This window comes from Symphalangus syndactylus, chromosome X (assembly GCF_028878055.3).
Source record: "Symphalangus syndactylus isolate Jambi chromosome X, NHGRI_mSymSyn1-v2.1_pri, whole genome shotgun sequence".
Classification (NCBI taxonomy): domain Eukaryota; kingdom Metazoa; phylum Chordata; class Mammalia; order Primates; family Hylobatidae; genus Symphalangus; species Symphalangus syndactylus.
The window spans coordinates 138,207,522-138,230,723 of record NC_072447.2 but is presented as its reverse complement, the minus strand read 5'-3'; the positions used below and the strand labels follow the sequence as shown (position 1 = coordinate 138,230,723).

General features: G+C 41.1%; 1 protein-coding gene and 1 pseudogene across 1 annotated transcript; both read right to left on the bottom strand.

Moving 5' to 3' along the window:
• Positions 1-4,091: 4,091 nt before the first annotated feature.
• Positions 4,092-23,103, bottom strand: LOC129475083 (cancer/testis antigen 55-like). The gene is made up of 6 exons (XM_055266960.2): positions 22,819-23,103; positions 22,696-22,713; positions 21,206-21,390; positions 11,945-12,089; positions 9,198-9,310; positions 4,092-8,497 (listed from the first exon to the last, which is right to left on the bottom strand). Exons 1-6 carry the CDS (start codon positions 22,943-22,945, stop codon positions 8,306-8,308), a joined length of 780 nt encoding a protein of 259 aa, XP_055122935.1. The 5' UTR covers positions 22,946-23,103; the 3' UTR covers positions 4,092-8,305.
• LOC129476652 (uncharacterized) lies at positions 11,532-11,626 on the bottom strand (annotated as a pseudogene).
• Positions 23,104-23,202: the final 99 nt, after the last annotated feature.

Below are 23,202 nucleotides of genomic sequence, written 5' to 3'. Positions count from 1 at the left end.
TGTATTTGCTTTCACTGAGGTCTTGTGCAGCAAGGTCTTGTGTCTCTCTATACCACTACTTGTGTCCCTCTCCTAGTGGATGACCCATAAGACACTCCGGCCTCTCTGCTCCCCGACTCCACTCATCCTCACAGTCAAACCTCAGGCTTCCCCTCAAGTTTCATTTCTCATTCCCAACCCTCCCTTCTCTGCTTCATCTCCCTTGCAAACACCATCACCTGTCAAACTTTATTCACTTTGTCATTCTCTGCTGGCAAAACTAGAGTCTAGTAAGGCCCAGCTATCCAACTATTCTCCACCTGCACCCAAGTAACAGAAGTCTGCTGCATAAATTATAACACCAAATGCAGCTATATAGACCCATACCAAAATAGGGACACACATTTCACAGGGGCCACTCAATACTACCCAATAATCCTACTGTATTGCCCCCAGTAAGTATGATTTTCCACAATCTGAGGTTATCTATGCTTCTAAATGTAACACAGCTGTGTTAATTTCTTAGGGAGGCCAAAACACATTACCACAACTGGGTGGCTTAAGACAACAGAAATTTATTCTCTGGCAGTTCTGCAGGCTACCAGTCTGAAATCAAGGTGTCAGCGAGGTTGGTTCCTTCCGGCTAGCTCTGAGGGAGAGTCTATTACAAGTTTCTGGAGGTTGCCGGTAGACATTGGTGGCTTTTCTTGGGTTGTAGATGCATCCCTCCAATCACTTCCTCCTTCATCTGTTGGTGCTCTTATCTGTGTGTCTGTGTGTCCAATATCCCTCTTCTTATAATGCCACCACTCACTAGATTAGTGGTGTATGACTAATCCTAATGCTGTGGGACCTCATCTTAATTTGATTTTTTGTTTTTTATTTTATTTTTTTGCAAAGACCCTATTTCCAAATAAAGTCACATTCACAGGTATTGGGACTCAGAACTTGAGCATATCTCTTTAGCGGCGAAACTGAACCCACAACAACTGCTCTTGTACATTTTGATTACTCCAATATTCTATGATTGTCAATGAAAAATTAGGACACACAGATAAGCAGACATTTCCTCTTATTTCTCTGAGAAAATAAAGGCCATAGCCGGGCGCCATGGCTCACGCCTGTAATCCCAGCACTTTGGGAGGCTGAGACAGGTGGATCACCTGAGGTCAGGAGTTGGAGACCTGTCTGACCAACATGGTGAAACCCCGTCTCTACTAAAAATACAAAAATTTAGCTGGGCACGGTGTGTGCCTGTAATCCCAGCTACTCAGGAGGCTGAGGCAGGAGAACCGCTAGAACCCAGGAGGCAGAGGTTGCAGTGAGCCGAGATCATGCCATTGCACTCCAGCCTGGGGAACAGAGCAAGACTCCAATTCAAAAAATTATAATAATTTTTTTTTAAAAGAAAACATAGGCCATGAGACAGGAGCTCCTCTGCGAACCTCCTGGCACCCATCCTGGCTTTCTCTTCCTTCTCTCTTGTAACAGTGAAAGGACATATCAGCCCCTTCCCAGGGCTGACCCTCCACTGAGCACATGGAACCATTCTCTTGACACATTTTCTCTGAGGATGTTGCTTCTATTGCTATTGCCTCTCTTCGTCCTGTGTCAACAACCATTTTTTTAAATCTTTGCTTCTAATGGAATAACATACAAACATACACAAGAATCACCCATCTTCAAAACGTCACAGACAAGTAACTCCCATCTTTAAAAATGTACATAGATAAATAAGCTTCCTTGGCCTCATTTCCCCTTCAGTCCCATTCCTCTGCATCCTGTCCCCCACAGCAAATGTTAGGTCAAGCATCACCTCTGCTCACTTCCTGAGTTCCCATTCCCTCCTTATTCCTCTGGCATTAGGCTTGTACCCACATCATGCCCCTAATTTGCTCTTAAGATGGCAGGAAACCTCCAGGTCACCAAATCCAGTGGTCAATATGCTAGGCTCTCATCACTGAACCTCTTAGTGTTTGACGCAGTTGAGGCCTCCCCATTTCTTGAAATAAGTTCTTTGGTCTTCTGTGTCACCACCCTCTCCTAGAAAGGCTCCTTCTCGGCTTCTTTTGCGAGATCTTCCGCCCATCAGGATCCCACGAGAGTGCTCCAGGGCCCAGGCCCTGAATGGCTTCTCTATCGACACGACAGCCCCATGGCATCTAAATGCAGGTAACTCCCAATCCCATATATATACTCAGTCACACACATGGTTGCCCCATAGACATTTCAAGGGTAAGGTGTCCAAAATTTCACATGTCCTGAGCTTCCTTCAACCCCTGCACCTCCTTAAATCTTCTCCATCTCAGACAATGTCAGCTCAGTTCACACAGTGGGTTAACATCATATCCCTGCCATAACCCTTAGTTTTCTCCATTTTCTTAACACACTCCATGCCATCTATCAGCAAAAACTATCAATCCTTTGAAAACATACTTGTAGTTTCACCACCTCTAAAGAATGATTGAAAAAAAACATCACTGGGTTAAATTCGTTAGTTTCAATCATGGCACAGAAGAAAGCAGAAAGAACCAAAGAGAGAGCAGCCATTCAGACATATGAAAACATGCCCAAAACCCTTCCATGTGTCCCTGCTGGCACAAATAGAGCTAATAACGGATGCTGCAGCAAGAGATTGGTGCTAAGAAATCGCCTTAGAAACGGGTAAGAAATAGCCTTCTCTGGCAAACTTCACCAAGTGAGACTCAGCCTCCTCTGCAGGGGTCAAACTCTGTTGGCAGAGAAGCTACAGGTAGATTCCAGCACCAGGAAGACAGGTCCCTGCGTAGAGAATACTGCAGAACAAAGAAGGGGCTCTTCTATACCACCCTGATGGAAACATTGTGAATGATCTTTGTGGTAGGAGGTGCCTCCAGAAGCCGGGAACACATCAGATAAGAAATGGCTGCTGGACCTGAATGCAAGGGGGTGAATTCCACTGGGCCACAGAGCAGCTGTGCGCCCTCCCTTTCCTGTTTGTGTCCCTGACTTGGCTGTAGAATGGACACGATGCTACTGGGACTTCTTTCATAGGATTCTTTGTGAGCATTAAATGACGTGTGTGTCCCAAGGCCCTTAGCCCACTGCTTGGCATATACAAGGGCTGGACACAAAGTAGATTGACAGCAATTCTGAACAGGGATGCCATGCACCCCATTAAACCTTCTTATGTTTTAACTGTCTCCCATGAACGAAAGGCACACCTTCACAGGTATCCATGAAGCAATCATTCAGTACCAGATTCCAGCAAAGATATAGCCATGTGATTCACCTTCTTGGCTTCTAATGACCTGCATGTTTCACTCTCAAATCAGGGAGACTGACTCCGGCTGAAAATATTGAAAACCATCTGTCCGTGGTCACTGCCCTCAAAAACCTCTTATCACAAACACCTGCTTACTTTTCTTTCTGTCACTAACTGCTAGACGGAAATTCTTACTTATTCATATGCTCATCAGAGTATTTATTGTCTGTGTCTTCTCACTTTTATGTCAGCTTAATGGCTGCAGAGCTTTTGTTCGTGGTTGCTTTTTCCATCTGCTGGGCCTTCAGCATCTAGAACAGGGCTGGGCACATGGTAGGTTCTCAATAAATACCACAGCAATTAATTGAATCAGAAAAGGGTAACATCCCGAACCATTCCAGGCAACCTGAGAAAGGATCTGGTTTTAAGGCAATTCACACCAAATGTGACTACTTTGCTTTGCTTTGTGCATCTACCTAAAGAGTATTGGGCCTCATTCAGAATAATGTTGCAGCTGGCTGTAACTGTAAGAACTGTAGTTTTGAAGACACTAGATCCCGGCTCAACTCAACTTTTTCCTGGCTTTGCAACCTGTCCCCAGGAGTGTGACCACAGCAGAAACTTATAACGATTATAGGCCAATAAGTTGGGTTCTTTTGCATATCAGTGACTCAGCCTCCCTTGTGTACATGAGTTGCACCACGGAGTAAAATGTTACTCCTTCCATTACAAAAGCTACACTGGAAATAAGTGTAAATAAACACTGGAATAGTGTTTAGACAAACATTTCTATAAGAATAGAGTGACAAGGTTTAGATGACATGTATCAACACATGTATTATTCATTATGATTTAATGGGTGGGGACAATTCCCATCCATGGGAATTTTGGGATCCTCATGTGATGGGAGTGTTCCCAATCCATATCTTTGTTTTTGAAAACACAATGAGTGTATAGATTGCTTTTATTTGTTACAGAATATCAATGTTAGCTCTCGGTTGTCTTAGCTTGGTCTGCTATAACACGATACCACGGAAATTTATATTGCATAGTTCTGGAGGCTGGGAGGTCCAAGAATAAGGTGCTGACTGATTCGGTTCGGGGCAAGGGCCCTCTTTCTGGCTCGACGTTTGTCAACTTCTGGCTGTTTCCTCCTATGGAGGAGTGGGAGCACATTCTGGCTTCTTTTCCTCTTCTTCTAAGGATACAAATCCCATTATGGGGCTCTAGTCTCATGACCCCATCTAAGCCTAATAGCCTCCCAAATGCCCACTGCCATATATGATCACATTGGGGATTACGGCTTCAACAAAGGAATTTTTGGGGAACACAGATGTTCAGTCCCCCTAACCACTGTAAAGTATGTTTTTTATGCTGTCAAAATAGCTTGTACCTTTCCTTTTCTTTTTTATCTTTTTTTTTTTTTTCCTGAGAAGGAGTCTCCCTATGTCGCCCAGGCTGCAGTGCAGTGGCATGATCTTGGCTCACTGCAACCTCGGGCTCCTGGTTTCAAAGGATTCTACTGCCTCAGCCACCCCAAGGAGCTGGGACTACAGGCACGTGCCACCATGACCCCCTAAATTTTTTGGCATTTTTAGTAGAGACGAGGTTTCGCCATGTTGGCCAGGCTGGTCTCAAACTCTTGACCTCAGTTGATCCACCCAACTCGGTCTCCCAAAATGCTGGGATTACAGGTGTGAGCCATGCACCTGGCCACCTTTTGTTTTCTTTCAGTGGAACTTCAACAATAAGGTTATGCTTTTCACCCTTTGTATATACAGTAGGCCTTCAACTATGCAGAGGATTTGGGGAATGAAAGTTTCTAATTCACCTCTTTTAGGGTTAACTGGGGCAATGCTCTTAGGAAGTGAAACCACTGTAGGATGACGTTGCCCCAGCAGGGTGAACTCTCTTCCTCCCCCTTATGAGACCAACAAGAATACTAACTGATCTGAGTCCTTAGTTACGGATGTTTAGACTGATAGCCCTTAACCAACCCCAAGACTTCACTCTTCTGGCCAGGCCAGCAGCTCTGGAAAGAAACTCATGAAGCACTTAACCCAGGCTGTCCTAGGTGACTATTACAATGAAATGGTGACTAAAAGCCAGTTCTGTGAGGAGTTCCAAAGGCAACAGCGAACCTTTTTCTCTAACTCACCCATCCCTGTAGAGCAGGGTACCAAAGTTTAGGAAGGTAGGCATGGAGCCTGCCAAAAAATGGTTCCAAGGGGGCCTCCTGCAAGCCAGGGTCCATGAGAAGAGGGAGTTAGAGAACAGATGGAAGGCTGTCCACAGTAGGAGAGCATATACGGCAGGATTGTGCAAAGAAGTAAATACACAGAGGATAATGGAAGTTAGGGTTCTCCAAAGCTGAGAAGGAAACAATACACATGGAAAGGTGGACAGAGAGGAAAACATGGAATAAACTCTGTATTCCTGGGCTGGTACTGGAGGTTTACGTGCAACCTCAAGTTTACCAATAGAAATAAGAGCTTCAATTCAAAACACCGTATTCTCCAACACCAAGGGAACAGGGATCCTTGTAAATAGGGCTGATTAAGTGAATTTGAAATTTTGACAAAACAGAGAACTACACACTAAGCATAACATTCACAGAGCATATCCCTTTGGCAGAGGTACAGTTAAAGATTTATGCATCTCACAAGAGGAGTGAAATGACAAACCAGAACCTCTGAAAGCTACAAGTGGTTAGAGGATGAAACCATGATCAAAATAAGAGACTTCAAGGTGCCCCTTTGATTAACAGTATGCATTATCATGACAGCGAGGACACTAGGTTCAATCTACTGGGCCATGATTAGGCTCCGGGTGCCTAAATAGAACTTTATGTTTTAGAATCATTGCAGGCATCAGGCCAGAATTGGTAGAAGGGCCATCGTTTGCCAAACCCGGCTAAAGATCGTTATCTTATTTCATTTTCTTCATTGCATGTATCGCTAAATGAGCTGAGAGGCATCTGATATCAGCACATCTGCAACGCCTTCACAGCGTGCCAGTTGGAAGCTCCGTGGCAGAACACCGGAGCCCCAGAAACTCGTGGTGACAGGTCCCTGTATTTTCAATCCAATTCTTTTGTACGTCGGGAAAGCACGTTTCTGACAGAGTCTACTATTTCCTAGTCCCTGAGTCCTTCTGTCCTTGTGCCGTGAGGTCATCCATTTAGGGACACAGGTGTGATGAGCGTGAGATGATCAAGGACCATTCATTCTCAATTGTGGGAAAGAGCCTTGGCGTTAACACATCCCTGAGGCAAAATATTCAAAATGAACCGCCGCTTGGTCTGCCTTATGGAAGCAAAGTGGTTCTGGGCTTTGCTATTTGAAAGAAGATAGAGGAAATGTATCCAATCCCTGCCCCCCTGCCCAGCTGAACTGCTGCCTCCCAGGTGATCCTCAGTCCGGTGAGGAAGTTTGTGAAACAGCGGCTGTGACTGAATCCTCAGCTGATTGGGCTTATCATAATGCATTATAACTCCCAAAGGACATTCTTCCACATCAAACAAACTGCAGAATTAAATGGGGAGGTAGTGAAAGTCATGACCCTTGCATCTCTCAAGTCCAACATGGACTGCTCTGAAATTCCACAGGGTGTGGGGTTGCTTTTGAATGAGGACATTCACAGGGACCTGGTGTTGCCACAGCTCCCACTTGCCCCTTTCAATCATAGGAGCTACTGCTGCATGGGTCAGGAAGCCAAGGATGGTTGGGGGGTGTGGGCATTTAAAGAACACAAGTTCCATTAGGGCCTGGAATTTTGTCCTTTTGGTTAATGGTATAACTCTAGAGCCTCAACAGTGCCTGGCACGTTAAAGAGAGTCAGTAGGATTTTGTGGAGTGAACCAATGAGTGAAAATGGGAACTCTATCATACCTTCACTGTTCCTATCAAGCGGGAAACAAATCCCTGGATGATTGGGAGGTGTCACTGGATCTGTAGTGGAAAGTCAAAACACAACCCTGTTTATTCAGGGACCGGGGATAATGGTGGAATTATGAATCAGAGGAGTCAGGGTAAGTTCACAACCACATTGAAGCTACGCCCATAGGTCTGAATACATCCCTTCCCCTAGGTCACAGCTACATGGTTAAATGTGCTGTTAGACAAAAGCATGAAATTTCATGGGATGTACTTGTTGGATTTTATTATAACCCTTCCCAGCGGGTAAGCAGCTTGTCCTTCCTTCAGAAGCTCTGTGTTTGTATGTTTCTCCATGACTTCACATGAGCTGCACTCCCGCAACAAAGTGGCCCATGGAGGCTCATTTACAGCAGAGTCTCCTTTCTATGGTTGTTGGTGTTGTTAAAAAAATCAACAGAGGTCTTAATGCTTTGGTCAACAATTTTATTCCTAAGGAACCAGTGATGAATGAACCACAGCTAAATATCATTGCTGGCCCAATCATTGTCATTGAACTTAATAATATTTTATCTGCTCAGTGAGTCTGTCACGCCTTCCTCTAAGTGGTGGTGATGCTTTAATGAAAGAAAAAAAAAAGAAAGAAAAACAAAACAGATCAAAAGACATCCTGCCATTGTGGAGTTTACATTCTAGCATGGGGAAGAAGGAACAAGGAAAACAATAAACATCGCAAGTTATGTGGGTGACAGATGATGAAAGAGGCTATGGAACAATACAGGTTGTACAGACAGCATAAGGGGGCTCAAAACTGAAGTCAACGCCTTTAACATGCTGTCCCTGATGCCTTTTCAGTTAAATGCTTTGGCTCTGATGTTTCCTTTAGGGCCGTCCCAGGCCTCCATCATCCTGGAATCTGCTGCTGCTAATAGGAAATATGGAATTCAAATTTAATGGCAGTGTTCATTCTAATTAAGAACTCCTTTCCTCCAGTGACTAGCAAGCTAATTTAGCGTGCTTTTAATTGATAAGGCACTTCCCTAAGCTGGGTTCATGGTCTAATTGAACTAGCCAATATCTCAATTAGATTTGCCAGAAAAGCCATATGTAAAATACTATTTAGGCTTACTAAGCTAACCTTTTAAGTTAAACCAGTCCCTTTACTGCTCTTAAAAGGAAATATAAACAGAATAAAAATGTTTCGTCATTATGATTTTTGTGCTGGGGTGATAGAAACCGCTCTCCACTTAAAGCAGAACTGAGTGCTCTCCACCATGACCACATTGACGATATCATCTACTTGAGGTACGTATCCATCAGGAAGTCTCACAGAATCCAAGGTGAAAAAGATACTATTCTTTATCACCCCACTTCTTCCACGTATGTGAGTAATGCGGACCTGTGAGTATAAATAATGGAAATGATTATGAGAAAGCCCGATAATCACTGTAACCAGCTGTGCACCTCCTCACTCTGGGTCCTGCATGACTGCAGGTCACTTCAATGCAAATCAGTAATTCCCAACCTGGTTGACCCGTTGCTAACACCAGGGGTGCTTTGTAAGAATACCCATGTCCATGCTCTACCACAGACCAGTTAAAACAGGCTCTCCAGGGATGAGGCCTGTGTCTTTGATGAGAAATCCAGCTCTAAATATTACCAAAATATGTCCATTACCCTCTATTGCCCTGAATTTGCTGGTCATATTCAGGCTCCAATACCCAAATCATTCTCAACATTTACTGTTAAGCTCAAGTCCCACAACACACGCCATTCATTCTTTCCCTACAATTTTCTGACACAAAGATTGTTTTTCTTCCTCCTGTTGTTGGAAGATTCTAATAACATTTGAGTATTGAATAAAATGCACAATTTAGAACTTAATCGATTAATGTCCTTGTTCTACATAATTTTCTAATTATTTCCTTTGGGAAGTCCTGCCTTTTCAATAAGAAAAGTGGCTCCTTTGTTGGCAAAGAATGTATTTCTTCATATTTTCTGGAATTCCCATTGCACCCAACAGAAACCTGGGCACGAAAATTATCACAAAAGGAAGGGTTCACAGAAACCGATGATGGGAGCAACAGGAAAGAAATTACCTCTTCCGCATGAATACAACGGGTGGGCTTCACAGAGCTTGCCTTGAAGTTTGAGAAGCCTGGTTCAGTGGAATATTCAACTTTTAACCAGTCACCCTTATAAGGCACAAAATCTAAAACAGCCATGGAGAAATGGGAGTGTCATGATCTCTTAACTAGGCCGCCTTGAATTTCACACGTTATTTGGTAGTGTACTACTTTAAAGTCAGTTCTGCAACATCTAAAATCATTTTTGCACATATTTAAACAGACACACTGTTAATCTCTAAGTTCAAAAAGAAGTTTATAATCCTTAGGCATTGACTCTCCTCTGCTGATTTAACAAAGTCAAATGGAGCAAAGTGTGAACTGTGCATCACAGCCAATCTGAGGGAGCAGCACAGGATCTACTAAACAACTGTTCGTGTTCACAACTCCTTAGTGAGAGGCAGTCAAACATGTAGGTAAGAGCACAAGTTTGAACCTGGCCACGTACGTTTGAATCTTTTTTTTTTTTTTTTTTTAACATGGAGTCTTGCTCTGTCGCCCAGGCTGGAGTGCAGTGGCGCAATCTCGGCTCACTGCAAGCTCCGCCTCCTGGGTTCACGCCATTCTCCTGCCTCAGCCTCTCCAAGTAGCTAGGACTACAGGCACCCGCCACCACGCCCGGCTAATTTTTTTTTGTATTTTTAGTAGAGACGGGGTTTCACCGTGGTCTCGATCTCCTGACCTCGTGATCCGCCCGCCTCGGCCTCCCAAAGTGCTGGGATTACAAGCGTGAGCCACTGCCACTCATTCAGTTTGCAACCTTAGCCAAGATGTTTAATCTCTCTGTGCCTCGTTTTCTTCATTTATAAAATGAGAAGCACGATAAGTAGCCTTCAAGATACTGAGCTGCTGTGACACTTAATAGATGTCGTTGATACACACAGAATCATCGCTGGTGCATAGTAACCACCAAATAAGTGTTGATTGGTAGTAGTGGTAGCAGTACCAGTACCACTAGGAAATGTTGTTACTTTCAGAATGAATCAATTTCCCCTAGTGTTGTGTTCCGCTGATGAACTCTTTTTATTATTATTACTATTATTATTATTATTATTATACTTTAAGTTCTAGGGTCCATGTGCACAACGTGCAGGTTTGTTACATATGTGTACATGTGCCGTGTTTGTGTGCTGCACCCATTAACTCATCATTTACATTGGGTATATCTCCTAATGCTTTCCCTCCCCACTCGCCCCACCCCACAACAGGCCCCAGTGTGTGATGTTCCCCTTCCTGTGTCCAAGTGTTCTCATTGTTCAATTCCCACCTATGAGTGAGAACATGAAGCGTCTTAAGTCTGTGCCTTAAGGATTACCGTTAAGACCATCGAGGTTGAAACACAAGTTTACAATAAGTTAAACGTGACTCACAGGATAACAAAGGTACATGAAAGAATCTGGAGCAAATGGAAATCCCAACTGCAACTGAGACAGTAAATTGCCACAATGACTCCAGAAAACTAGCAATATCAACAAAGTGAAACATTTCTTCACCTTAGGACCCAGCATTGTAGAATGATACAAGACACAATGTTAGACTTCTCTCTGTCTGTCTGTGTTAATTTGCATACATTTCTTTTGTGTGGGTGTATCGTATATCTATGGGCCAATAACTCCAAAATGTATATGCCTCCAGCTCTAACCAACCTCAGGGTCAATTATCCATATGCTTACACCAATCTAACATGTGTAAAGCTGAGTTGTTGGTATTCTCCGTATTCACAAACTTTTGTTTGCCTCGGTCGTCTACATCACAAACTGGCAACTCCACCCTCACCACTGCTCAAACCAAAAACTTTGGAGGTACCTTGGACTCATCTTTCCTCCACATCAAAGATCTAATCCGTTACCTCCTGGGTTCTTCTCTAACTTCAAAATATATCCAGAGTCAACTCAATCCTCAGGTCCTCCACCTCTCCACTTTCATTCACATCTCCATCATCTCTCACCAGGAATATTACAACGTTTTCCTGACTGATTTCCTGACTCCATCCTTCCTTCATAGTCTCTTCTCGACAACGCAGACAGAGTCAACATCTTAAAACAAAATTCAGGTCAGAGTCCTGTTTTTGCATCCAAGGAAACAAACTAGCAAGCTGCCTGGGCAAGTGGGGCTAATCTCCCCTTTTATGCCCAAGCTATATGACTGTTGCAATGGACAAAAATAGCAAAAAAAAAAAAAAAAAAGTGTATCTTTTGTTATAAGCGAAATATTAGAACATATTGGCTGATTACAAAGAGAATTCCACAACACACACACACACACACACAGCCACAAAGCACTATCTCCAATCCTAACTTTGAAGCATTTCAAGTGTATTCTTTTAAAATTTGGTAGTCTACCCTGCCACAGAAACTTCTCTAGTAACCAACTACAGAAGTGATCCCTGCAAGTATAGTCTTTGAAGGGTATTAAAAATAGTGTCTCTATGTACTTGTAGGATTGTTTCCATGATTAGAAATTAAATTCTTATGTGAATGAAAAATATATCCAGGCATTACTGAGGGCATTGAACAAATGAACACACAATAGACGACAGCAGACATTTTATAATACTGCCTATTTGCCCCTATATTGTACATAATTTCAATTGGAAAGGTCTACCTCTAATATTGAAGAGCCATTGACTGAAGCCAAGTACACTGTAAAATTTGATCTAGGACTAAAAACCACTCAAAAAATTAAGAATTACATCATATATCACAAAATGTAAATCATACCTTCAGAAACAATGTCCATAGGGAAATAAATGATGTTATTAATATAAATAGTATCTTCACTTATAGAAGTAACACATCCATTTAAAACTCTGATTTTTGAGTCTGAGGGTCCATCACCATTAAGAGGGCGAGGCAAAACATCCACCTGTAAGATTTAGGAAAGAGTTTCTTCAAAAATAATACAAATTTAAACACAGGAACTTACATGGTTAAAACACTGGTATTCCAAAATATTTTCAAAAACCATCCTAAACACTGGTGAATATAGTTCACATGCTAAATGGACCATAGACTTGAGATGATGGTAGAAATCATGTGTGTGCTTCATGAATTGTGAAATGTATCCCAAAATATTAATTGCATACCCAAGTTTAATGCCCTTGTACCATTAGACTCCCAGATTTAAAAAATACCATCATTCGCCTAAAGGAATTCACAGTGAAATGACGGTAAAGTGGAAAGATATGTAGTCATAAGCAGGTTGCGATGAATGATATAAGACTAGTTTAAAGATAGTTTCTGTGACTTATCTAAACGGAGAACATTTCAGACGGAGAAAATAGCAGCATTGCTTGGGGGAAGTCAGATTTGTGCTGGGTTGTGAAAGAAGACAGAGGTGTAACCTTGTAAACACGGGTAGAGGAGCGGGAAGGCAGAGAGGAAAAACAACACCATTTAGGAGCCTAGGGAGCAAAGCCCTGACATTCCAGATCCAGGCCTAGGAGAGAGAAGCACGAGATAAAGTTGGAACAATAACCTCAACTGGGGGAGGTTCAATAAACCAAGTCAAATTAAGGCTTTACTTTATCTACAATAGAAAGGCATACAAACCTTTTTCCTTATTGGAGGTGTAATAGTCCTTATTTTATAATCCTTAAAACTTACAGAAATAATGCAAGTTCATTGTACTAAAAGTAGGGAAAAAAAGAAAACAGATATGCAGACAGCAAAAGGCGGTTACCCCATAATCCATATTCCATTACCAAGAGAGCACCAGGGACTACATTTTCTCAGTAACACTCATCCTGATGTTTTTGTCTGTGCACAAATATATATACATATGTAAATGCTCATTTAAAAAGCAAATTAGCATGGTATTCAGTAGTAAAGTATCACATTAAATGAACACAAACGTTTTCAAATAACAAGAGAGGACAGAAACAGTCATAGAGAATCCCAATTAATGGATGTGCCATAATTTACCAACCCAATTCCACGTGATTAGACATTTTGCTTGTGTCCTAAAATTTGGACTACTTGCTTGACTTAACAATAGGGTAAACTCCTAGGGTTGGAATTTGCAGATCAGAGACTTCTAATGGAAACTTGAGCCACTGAGTTGTAAATAATTTTTCATGGTTTTAAAAATAGCCTAGTTTGCTGCTATTCTCATTTCTTAACTGGTGTCTTTCCAGCTGTCAATACCAATCTGATGTTTGTTTTCCCCTCACTTACTGTCATGAAGGAATGAGGCATTAGCCTCCCATCCACGTATCTACCACCACTTCCGTCAGTATCCCAGTGGATGATCCACAGCACCCTCAGACCTCTCTGTTCCTTGACTCCACACCAACTCACAGACATACTGCAGACTAAAGCTTTGCCCATGTTTCATGGCTCCCAACTCTGTTTCTTTTGCCTTGGAAATACCACCAACACAATAGCAGGTACAGACAGATTCAAATGTTTGCAATAATGGGTTGTATGACAGAAGTGGTATTTCAATACGATGGGGGCAAAGTGGATTATCCAATTAACGTTTAGGGCAACTGAATAGCCAGTAGTGAAACAAGACGCGGATCCTTCTCTCAGTCGTATACACGGAAAGCAAACACAGGCTGACTGTACGTTTAGATATAAATAAATGAATGACTTTCAGAAGAAAAGCTAGGTGAATACTCGTGTAAATTATGTGTTAGAATTAGCCTAAGGAAACTTCCTGAACCCAGAAGCCACATGGACAAGATGGACATATTTATAGTATGTAAAAATTAAGCAGATGGAGGAGGAGGGGAGCAAGATGGAGAAATGGGGCTCTCCAGTGATTGTCCTCCTGCAGAAACATCAATGTGAAAAGCTATCCTTGTATGAAAATACCGTCACTTGACAGAAGGAAACCAGGTGAGAGACCACGGTACCTGGTTATAGCGTGAAAATAAGAAAAGATGCATTGAAGAGGGTAGTAAAGACAGTTTTACATTACCCACATCACCCCTTCCCTGACCTTCAACAGCACAGCATGGAGAGAGATACCATCCACCCGGAGGAAAGAGAGAGTAGCAAGCATAGGACATTGCCTGGGAACCCAATATCAGGCCTTCCACACTATATGCCACCACTTGAGAAACGCCCATGGCCCATGGCCCCAGACTCTGAGATGGTACTTGTGGACCGAGTCTCTAGACCCACCCTGGCAACAGACAGGAAGCCACAGCCACAGCAAAACAAACTCAATACCTGGCCCACATCTCTGCCGAGTGATTCCAGTGGCCTTATGCTCAGAATATTCTACAGCAACAGGGAGTTGTCTGTGAATGAGTGGAGCCTTGGATTCCAGTCTTGCAAGGCACCAGTCTCAACAGCTAAGGGAATGCATGCCATTGCAGCATCTGTCGCTGTGTCCCTGGGATTAGGAAGCCCCCTAGTGCTTCAATAGCTGTAGTGTTGACAAGCATAAGGACCAAAAGAGACCTATACAGAGTTTCTGGACAGGCTTACTGCTAAAGGATGTCCCCTAAAAGCTAGACTGCAAAGACTGAAATGAATACCTACTTCTTCAATACACAGATATAAACACATGACCACAAAGATCAAGAACAATAAGGAAAACATGACATCACCAAACTGACAAAACAAGGTGCCAGTAATTGAGCCTAGAGAGATAGGAATATGTGAGTTGTTTAATAAATAATTCAAAATATCTATTTTCCACATGCTCTGTGAACCTTGAAAACAATTACAGAGAAATGATTAGAATTTATCAGAGTAATTTGAAAGAAAGATTGAAAGAATTTTAAAAAACCAAACAAATACAAAAATCAAAAAACACAATGAAGGAAGTATACAATAGAGAACATCCACAGGAAAATTGTCGAGCAAAATGAAGAATCTTTAAACTTGGAGACGGCTTCATTAAAAATATACAGTCACAGGAGACAAAATTAAAAGGAAGGATACGGAATGAAAAAAAACTTACTGAATTTCTGGGACAATTATCAGCAGAGCAATAGTATGAGTCATTCATATTCAAGAGGAAGGAGTGAAAAAGAGGTAGAAATATTATTTAAAAAATAATAATGGGGAGCCATCCAAACCCAGAGAAAGTTACAAACGTCTAGGTACTGGAAGACCAAAGTTCTGCGTTCAGATACAATCCAAATAAGATTACCCCATGACATATTAAAATCAAACTCTCAAAGATGAAAAATAAAGAAAAAATCCTGAGAGCAGCAAGAGGAAAGAAGCAAATCACATATAAGGCAGTCCCAATATGCCTACCAGAAGACTTCTCAGCAGAAGCATAACAGGCCAGGAGAGAGTGTGATGATATATTCAAGGAGATCAAGAAAAAATGACCAACCAAGAATAATGTACCAAGAAGTGAAGGGCAGAAAAAGACTTTTACAGAGAAATCACAGCTGAGAAACTTCCTCACCACCACAACTGTCTTACAAGAAATCCTGTGGAGAGTTCTTCCAAGTGACATAAGGGACGCTAATGAGTAATGCAAAAATATCTAAAGGTATAAAACTCACTAGTAAAAGTAACCACACACATTCACAATACTCTATTAAGGTAACAGTGGTGTCCAGATCATGTATATCTTTCATGTAATGGTTAAAAACGGAGCTAGTAAAAATAAAATACGTACAATAATTCATTAAGGGATATAAAATATAAAAAATTGTAAAGTGTAAAATACAGAACTCAAAATCTGGGGGTGGAGTTAAATGGTAGAGTGTTTTTATTTTGTGATCAAAGTTATATTATCAATAAATAAACTGCTGTGATTATGTTTTTGTATGCCTCATGCTAACCACAAAGAAAAAAATCATGTAATAAACACATTTTAAAATATCAAGGAAACAAAACATACTAATAGAGGAAAATCTCTTATCAAGAAAGACAGTAAAAGAGAAAGAAAGGAAGAAATTACCTACAAAATAAGTAGAAAAAATTATCTAAATGACAGCAGTAAATCCTTGCCTATCAATAATTAACTTGATAGAAATGGATGACATTCTTCAACTAAAATACACAGAGTAGCTGAATGGATTTAAACAACAACAACAACAACCAAACCTATGAGAGATCCACTTCTCCTTAATGGACATTCGTAAACTGAAAGTGAAGGCATGAAAAAAGATATTCTTCCGTGTAAAGGGAAATCAAAAGAGAGGGGGAGCAGCTAAACTAATTTCAAATAAAATAGGCTTTAAATCACAAACGGTAAAAAGAACAAGAAGATCATTATATAATGATAAAGGGGTCAATTCATCAAGAGGATATAATGATTTCCAAAAATATGCACCCAACATAGCAGCACATAAATATATGAAGCAAATATTAAGGTCTAAATGGTGAGACAGATTGCAATGCAATAACTGTAGGAGACTTCAACACCCAACTTGCAACAATGAGTAGATTGTCCAGATAGTACACTGACCCCACAAAAAGTGAGATTTATCTGCACTCTGGACCAAATGGACCTAACAGTCATTTACAGAACATTCCATCCAAATACTCCAAAACACATATTCTTTCCAACTGCATGTGGAACATTCTCGAGGATAGATTATGGGGCAGGCCATAAAACAGGTCTTGGCAAATTAAAGCAATTTGAAATAATATCAAATCACTTCTCTAACCACAATGGTAAATTACTAGAAATGAATAAAAGTAGGAACTTTGGAAACTTTAGACGTGGATGGAAATTAAACAACATGCTCCTAAATAACGAATGGGTCAATGAAGAAATTAAAAGCAAAGTGCAAACATTTCTTGGGATAAAGCAAAATGAAGGCATAATATATGAAAACCCATGAAATACAGCAAAAGCAATTCTAAAAGTGAAGTTTACATCAATAAAGCCTACCTCAAAAGAAAAGATACATCTTAAATAAACAACCCCACACTGCACCTTGAGGAACTAGAAAAAAAAAAAAGAAAAAAAATGCAATCCCAAAGTAGGAAGACAGAAATCATAAAGGGCAGAGCAGAAATAAATCAAATAGACATAAGAAGAACAATACAAATATTAATGAAACAATCAGTTGGTTTCTTGAAGAGGTAAACCAAATCAACAAAACCTTAGCTAGACTAAAGGAAAAAAGGGAGAAGATTCAAATAAATAAAAGCCAAGATGAAAAAGGAGACACCAAAACTGACATCACCAAAATAAACGTATCATAAGAACTATTATGAACAATCATCTGCCTACAACGGGACAAGCTAGAAGAAATGGATACATTCCTGGACACATGCAACCTACCAAGATGTAATGGTGAAGAAATGGAAATTCTGAACAGACCATTAACAAGTAAGGAAAGTGTTTCAGTAATAAAAAATCCCCCATCGATGAAGAGTCTAAGATAGAATGGCTTCCCTTCCTAATACTACCAAAATTTATATATAAAGAAGAAGAATTAATAGCTATACTTTTAATGCTATTCCAAAAAAACGACAAGAAAGGAACACTTCCAAACGCATTCTATCACACCCGCATTATCCTGGTAGAAAACCCAGACAAGGAAACACAAAAAAGAAAAAAGCAAAGAAAACTGCATGCCAAAATTCCTGATGAACACAGTTGTAAAAATCTTTAAGAAGGTATTAGTAAACCAAATTCCACAGCACATTAAAAACACCATTCATCATGTTCTAGAGGTATTCAATCCTGGGATACAAGAAATTTTCAACATACACAAATCAATAAATGTGCTATATCACATGAACAGAATGAAGCACGAAAGCCATAGGATCATTCCAATTTAAGCAGGAAAAGCATTTAACCGAATTCCACATCCCTTCGTGATAAAAACTCCACAACTTAGATATAGGAGGAGTGCACCTCAACACAATATAGGTCATATATAATAAACCCACAGGTAACATCATACTGAATGGGGAAATGTTGCAGGCTTTTCCTCTAAGACCTAAAACAAGACAGAAATGCCCACTTTTGCCCTTTCTATCGCATATAGTACTGGAAGTACTAGTCAGAGAAACTAGGCAAGAAGAAACAAAAGGCATCTAAATTCAAAAGGAAGAATTTAGATTGGCCCTGTTTGCAGATGGGAAGCTTTTACATATAAATAACCCTGAAGACACCACCAAAAAGCTACTAGGTCTAATAAACAAATTCAGGAAAGTGGCACGATACACAACCAACACACAAGAATCAGTAGCATTTCTATACACCAATAGGGAACTATCTGAAAAAGATATCAAGAAACAATCCCATTTAAAACACCTTCAAAGAATAAAATAGGAATAAATTTAACGAAGGAGGTGAAGGACTGCAACGCCAAAAACTATAAATCATTAACAAAGCAAATTGAAAGAGGCAGGAACGAATTGAAATATATCATGTGTTCATGGACAGGAAGAATAAACATTGTTAAAATGTCCGTAACCTAAAGCAATCTATAGATTCAATGCAACTGCTATGAAAATACCAATGACATTCTTCTTGGAAATAGAAGAAACACTCCTAAAATTTGTATAGAACCGCAAAAGATTCCAGGTAGTTGAAGCAGTCTGGAATACAAGGAACAAAGCTGGAGGCATCACACTACTTGATGTCAAAGCATATGACAAAGCTATAGTAAGCATAACAGCATAGTACCAGTGGATACATCCACAAATGGAGCGGAATACAGAGCCCGGAATGAAATCCGTGCATTTACAGTCAACTGATATTCAACAAAAGGCCTGAGAACACACAATGTTGAGAAAGTGCACTCTCTTCAATAAATGATGTTGAAAATAACTGGATATTCATCTGAGTAAAATGAATTTCCACCCTTATCTCTCAGCATGTATATAAATCAATTCAAAATGATTTAAAGCTTTAAAATGAAGACCCAAAGCTATGAAACTACTAGATAGAGATATAGGGGGAAAGCTCCATGACATTGTTTTGGGCAACGATATTTTAAAATTAGGACCTCAAAAACAAAGGCAACAAAAGGAAAAACAGACAATGGGATTACTTTGAACTAAAAAGCTTCTGTACTGCAAAGGAGATGATCAAAGAGTGGAGAGACAATCTATAGGTAGCAGAAAACACTGACAATCTATACATCTCGTAAGGGGTCAGTTTCCAAAATGTATGAGTAACTCCAACAACTCATAGCAAGAAAACAAATAATCCTATTAAAGATAAGCAAAAGACCTGAATAGACATATTTCAAAAGAAGACATACAAATGGCCAACAGGCATATTAAAAAAATGCTCATCTTTTCTAATCTTCAGGACAATGCTAATCAAAACCACAGAGATACCACCTGAAACATGTTAAAATGGCTAACATTAAAAAGAAAAGAGATAACAAGTATTGGCAAGGATGTGGAGAAATTGGAAACTTTATGCACAGTTGGTGGGATGTAAGTTGTTACAGCCATTATGGAAAACAGTATGGAAGTTCTCCAAAATATTAACAATGGAACTATCACATGAATCCATGAATCACATGAATCCATGAACTACTGAGCATGTATCCAAAGAGAGTGTCATCAGTGTGTCAAAGAGATGTTAGCACTTCCATGCTTATTGCAGCCCTATTCACAATAGCCAAGAAACGAAAGCAATTTAAGTGTCCATCTATGGATGAGTGGATAAAGGAAATGTGGTATAAATACACAATGGAATACTATTCAGCCATAAAACAGAACAAAATCTTGCCATTTGGGACAACATGGATGAACCTGAAGAACGATATGTAAGTGAAATAAGCCTGTCACACAAACACAAATAACTGCATGGTCTCATTCACATGCAGAATATAAAAAAAGTTTACCTCATAGCAGTGTAGAGTAGAATGGTGGTTGCCAGATGCTTGGGTTGTTAGGGTGGATGGAGGAATGAGGAGATGTTGGTAAAAGGACATATCATTACAGTTATATAGAAGGAATCTTTTTTAACTGTCCAGAATGGGCAAATACATACAAACAGAAAATGGATAAGTGATTTCCTGGGGCTGGATGTTGCGGGGGGAGGGGACAGTTGGGAGATCAGGGAGAAATGGGAAAAGACTATGAATGGTTATGGAGCTTCCTTTTACAGTGATGAAAATGTTCTAAAATTGTTTGTGGTGATGGTTGCCTAACCCTGTGAACAAACTAAAAACCACTGGATTGTACCCTGTAGATGGGTGAATTGCATGGTGAATCACGTGACTTATATCTCAATAAGGCTGTAAAAGGATGAAAGACATAAAGCAAAGAAAAAAGATGGTATCAGAGGAAATACTACAAGGACGTAATATACAAACTTTCTTATTACAAATCTAATGTTCCTACCATAGAGATAGCCGTAAATATCCCTATTGTATAAGTAAGTCCAAGAAAGGAAACTTGCTGTAATCTCATTAAGATCCTTAATAATTCCAAATGAATGATGAGACTGCTTTTCCTTTCTCATATTTGCAAAGATTTCAGATTGATAATATTGTTATCCTTGCCTATATGGGCAGATGGGCAGTCTTACCGCCTATTGCTGAGAGAATCAATTAGTACAGTAGAGCTAAAGAATAATTTCATAATAGCCACTGAATGGGTAAATATCTGGACTCAGGTGATATTCTCAGGACTCCGTAAATCTGCCAAATGTTATTGAATTGTACCCTTAAGAGAGTTCTGTGGTTTGTGAACTATATCTCCATGAAGCTCTTTTTAAAATGTTTACAAGGCACATGGTTTCACATAGCAATTCCACTGCTATGAATGCACACTACAGAAAATGGTTTTTTACCTGATAAGGGAAGTTGAAGGATTGTATAGAGTCCAATAATTATTATTGTTACCCATGTTGTTTAAAGATTAGAAGAATAGATAAGTAATTTTTATGTTCTAAAGCAGAAATCACTACAAATATTAGAACAGAAGAACCTACAGATTCAGAGGGGTGGGGCTTCAAATTGCAGTCTATATCCACTCTACGGATCACAGTAGAGATGTTGGGTTAATACAAGAACAGAAAGATGGAGAAAGAAAACCCATTGGGATAAGACACAATTCCCAAACTCATGCACATCTCACCTTGATTGCTCTCAATCCATAAAGTAATTTATCTTCTTCCACAACCACATTAACTTTTTGTCCAACTTTTAGAGGCACGTTGCCAGTCACAACATCACTACTGAAGTAGATCGACTCATCAATCACGCCATAATCACCACAGAAACTTGTGACAACTCCCTGCACAGTTGTCAACTGGGTGTCACCTACAAGATAAAGAAACAAAAGTCACATTATTAGCCTCAAATGCAAACATCTACTACAAATATATCTTATACTCACCATCTGCATAAACCTGGGCAGAGAAGTTTTTTAACGTCTCTGACTTTGTTTTCTTCTGTCAATCCACAACAATCAAATTTTCACCTAATAGGGTTGTTGCAGTTTTCTTTTTTTAATTTTTAATTTTAAAAAAAAATTTTAATTTTTAAATTTTCAAGTAATTTTTAATTTTTTGAGCAGAGTCTGGCTCTGTCGCTGAGGCTGTAGTGCAGTGGCGCAATCTCGGCTCTCAGCAACCTCTGCCTCCCAGGTTCAAGTGGTTCTCATGTCTCAGCCTCCCGAGTAGCTGGGATGACGGGTGCATGCCGCCATACCTGGCTAATTTTTGTGTTTTTAGTAGAGACGGAGTTTCGCTATGTTATCTCAGGTTGGTCTCAGACTCCTGGACTCAAGTGATCCACCCGCCTGGAACTCCCAAAGAGCTAGGATTAGAGGCATGAGCCACCGCGCCCGCCTTGTATTAACTGACACATGCACATCAACTGTCGAGAGCTGTGGAGTGTCTTGCGCAAGAGAGTGTAAATGTTACCTGTTTCCACCATATCTACATATGAGAGTCTTTAAGCTTCTGCTCCTACTATATCCCTCCATCATTATCACCAACATAATGACTAGCACCTTGTATAGATACTTAACCATCTCAGCAGAGAAAGCACTAAAAGATATCTGGAGATTGATTGCCAGCCCCAGACGGCATCCAAAAGGTCTCCTTCTCCTTTTCCTTCTCTCTCTCTCTCTCTCTCTCTCTTTTATTCTACACAAGCCTAGCTGACCAGCAATATTTATGGATCTGACCTCAGCAGTTGGCCCGCACAACGGGTTCTCTGCTCTCCTATAGGACCAGATATGTATGAGGCATCCACTTGGCTTCAAATTAAATTTCTGCTTGGGATACAAGCCTAAATTCACTCGCAATTAGGGAGTTTCTTGCCTACTGGAAATATAAATAGGCATGTGCTGCACATCCACGTTGGGGAAAACCACAGGCGGTACAGCCCCCAAGGTGGTCTCTGTCAACACCGTCCCGCTTTAGATGGACAGGAGAGTTTGGGAGTTGGTTCTCAGGGACCTGTTGGGGACGCAGGACGCCTACCCATGCACGCACAGAAGATGGAGCCGCCGTCACGTGCTGTACCCGCCAGAGCCACCAGATCCTCATACCGGGGGTGAGGAGAGCCTCTATTAGGAGGCTTCTGGGGTAGGAGCCAAGGGAACACACAGAGGAATACCTTCTGGGAGCCCCTGCTCCTGTGGGTCCTGCTCCTGTGGGTCCTGCTGCCGTGGGTCCTGCTGCTGTGGGTCCTGCTGCTGTGGGCCCCACTGCTGTGGGCGCTGCTCCTGTGGGCTCTGCTGCTGTGGGTGCTGCTGCTCTGTGGGGTCGGCTGTACTACGGAAGAAGGCCAAAGCACGTCTCAGAAGCCTGAGCATTGTCTCTGTTGTCACCACCGGCCCGGGCACCGCTTGTGACAGATGAAGCATGAGGCCTCCTCAGTAAGGGAAGCCCTCAGGTCACGGCGTCTCCTCAGGGACTCGCCTCCTGCTTCTCCTCAGCCTCCGTGGGATGGGACCCAGCCGTTAGTGAGCCCCCCTCAGGAAAGCCAGGGACACTGCAGCCACCCAAGGAGCTGGCAGGTGCCCCTCTGGCTCCTCCCTCTGAACATGCGCTTGTCAGGGCCCGCCTCTATCACTGTCCAGCCAATGGGCATGCAGTGAGTGAGCGGGCAGGTTCCTGTCGC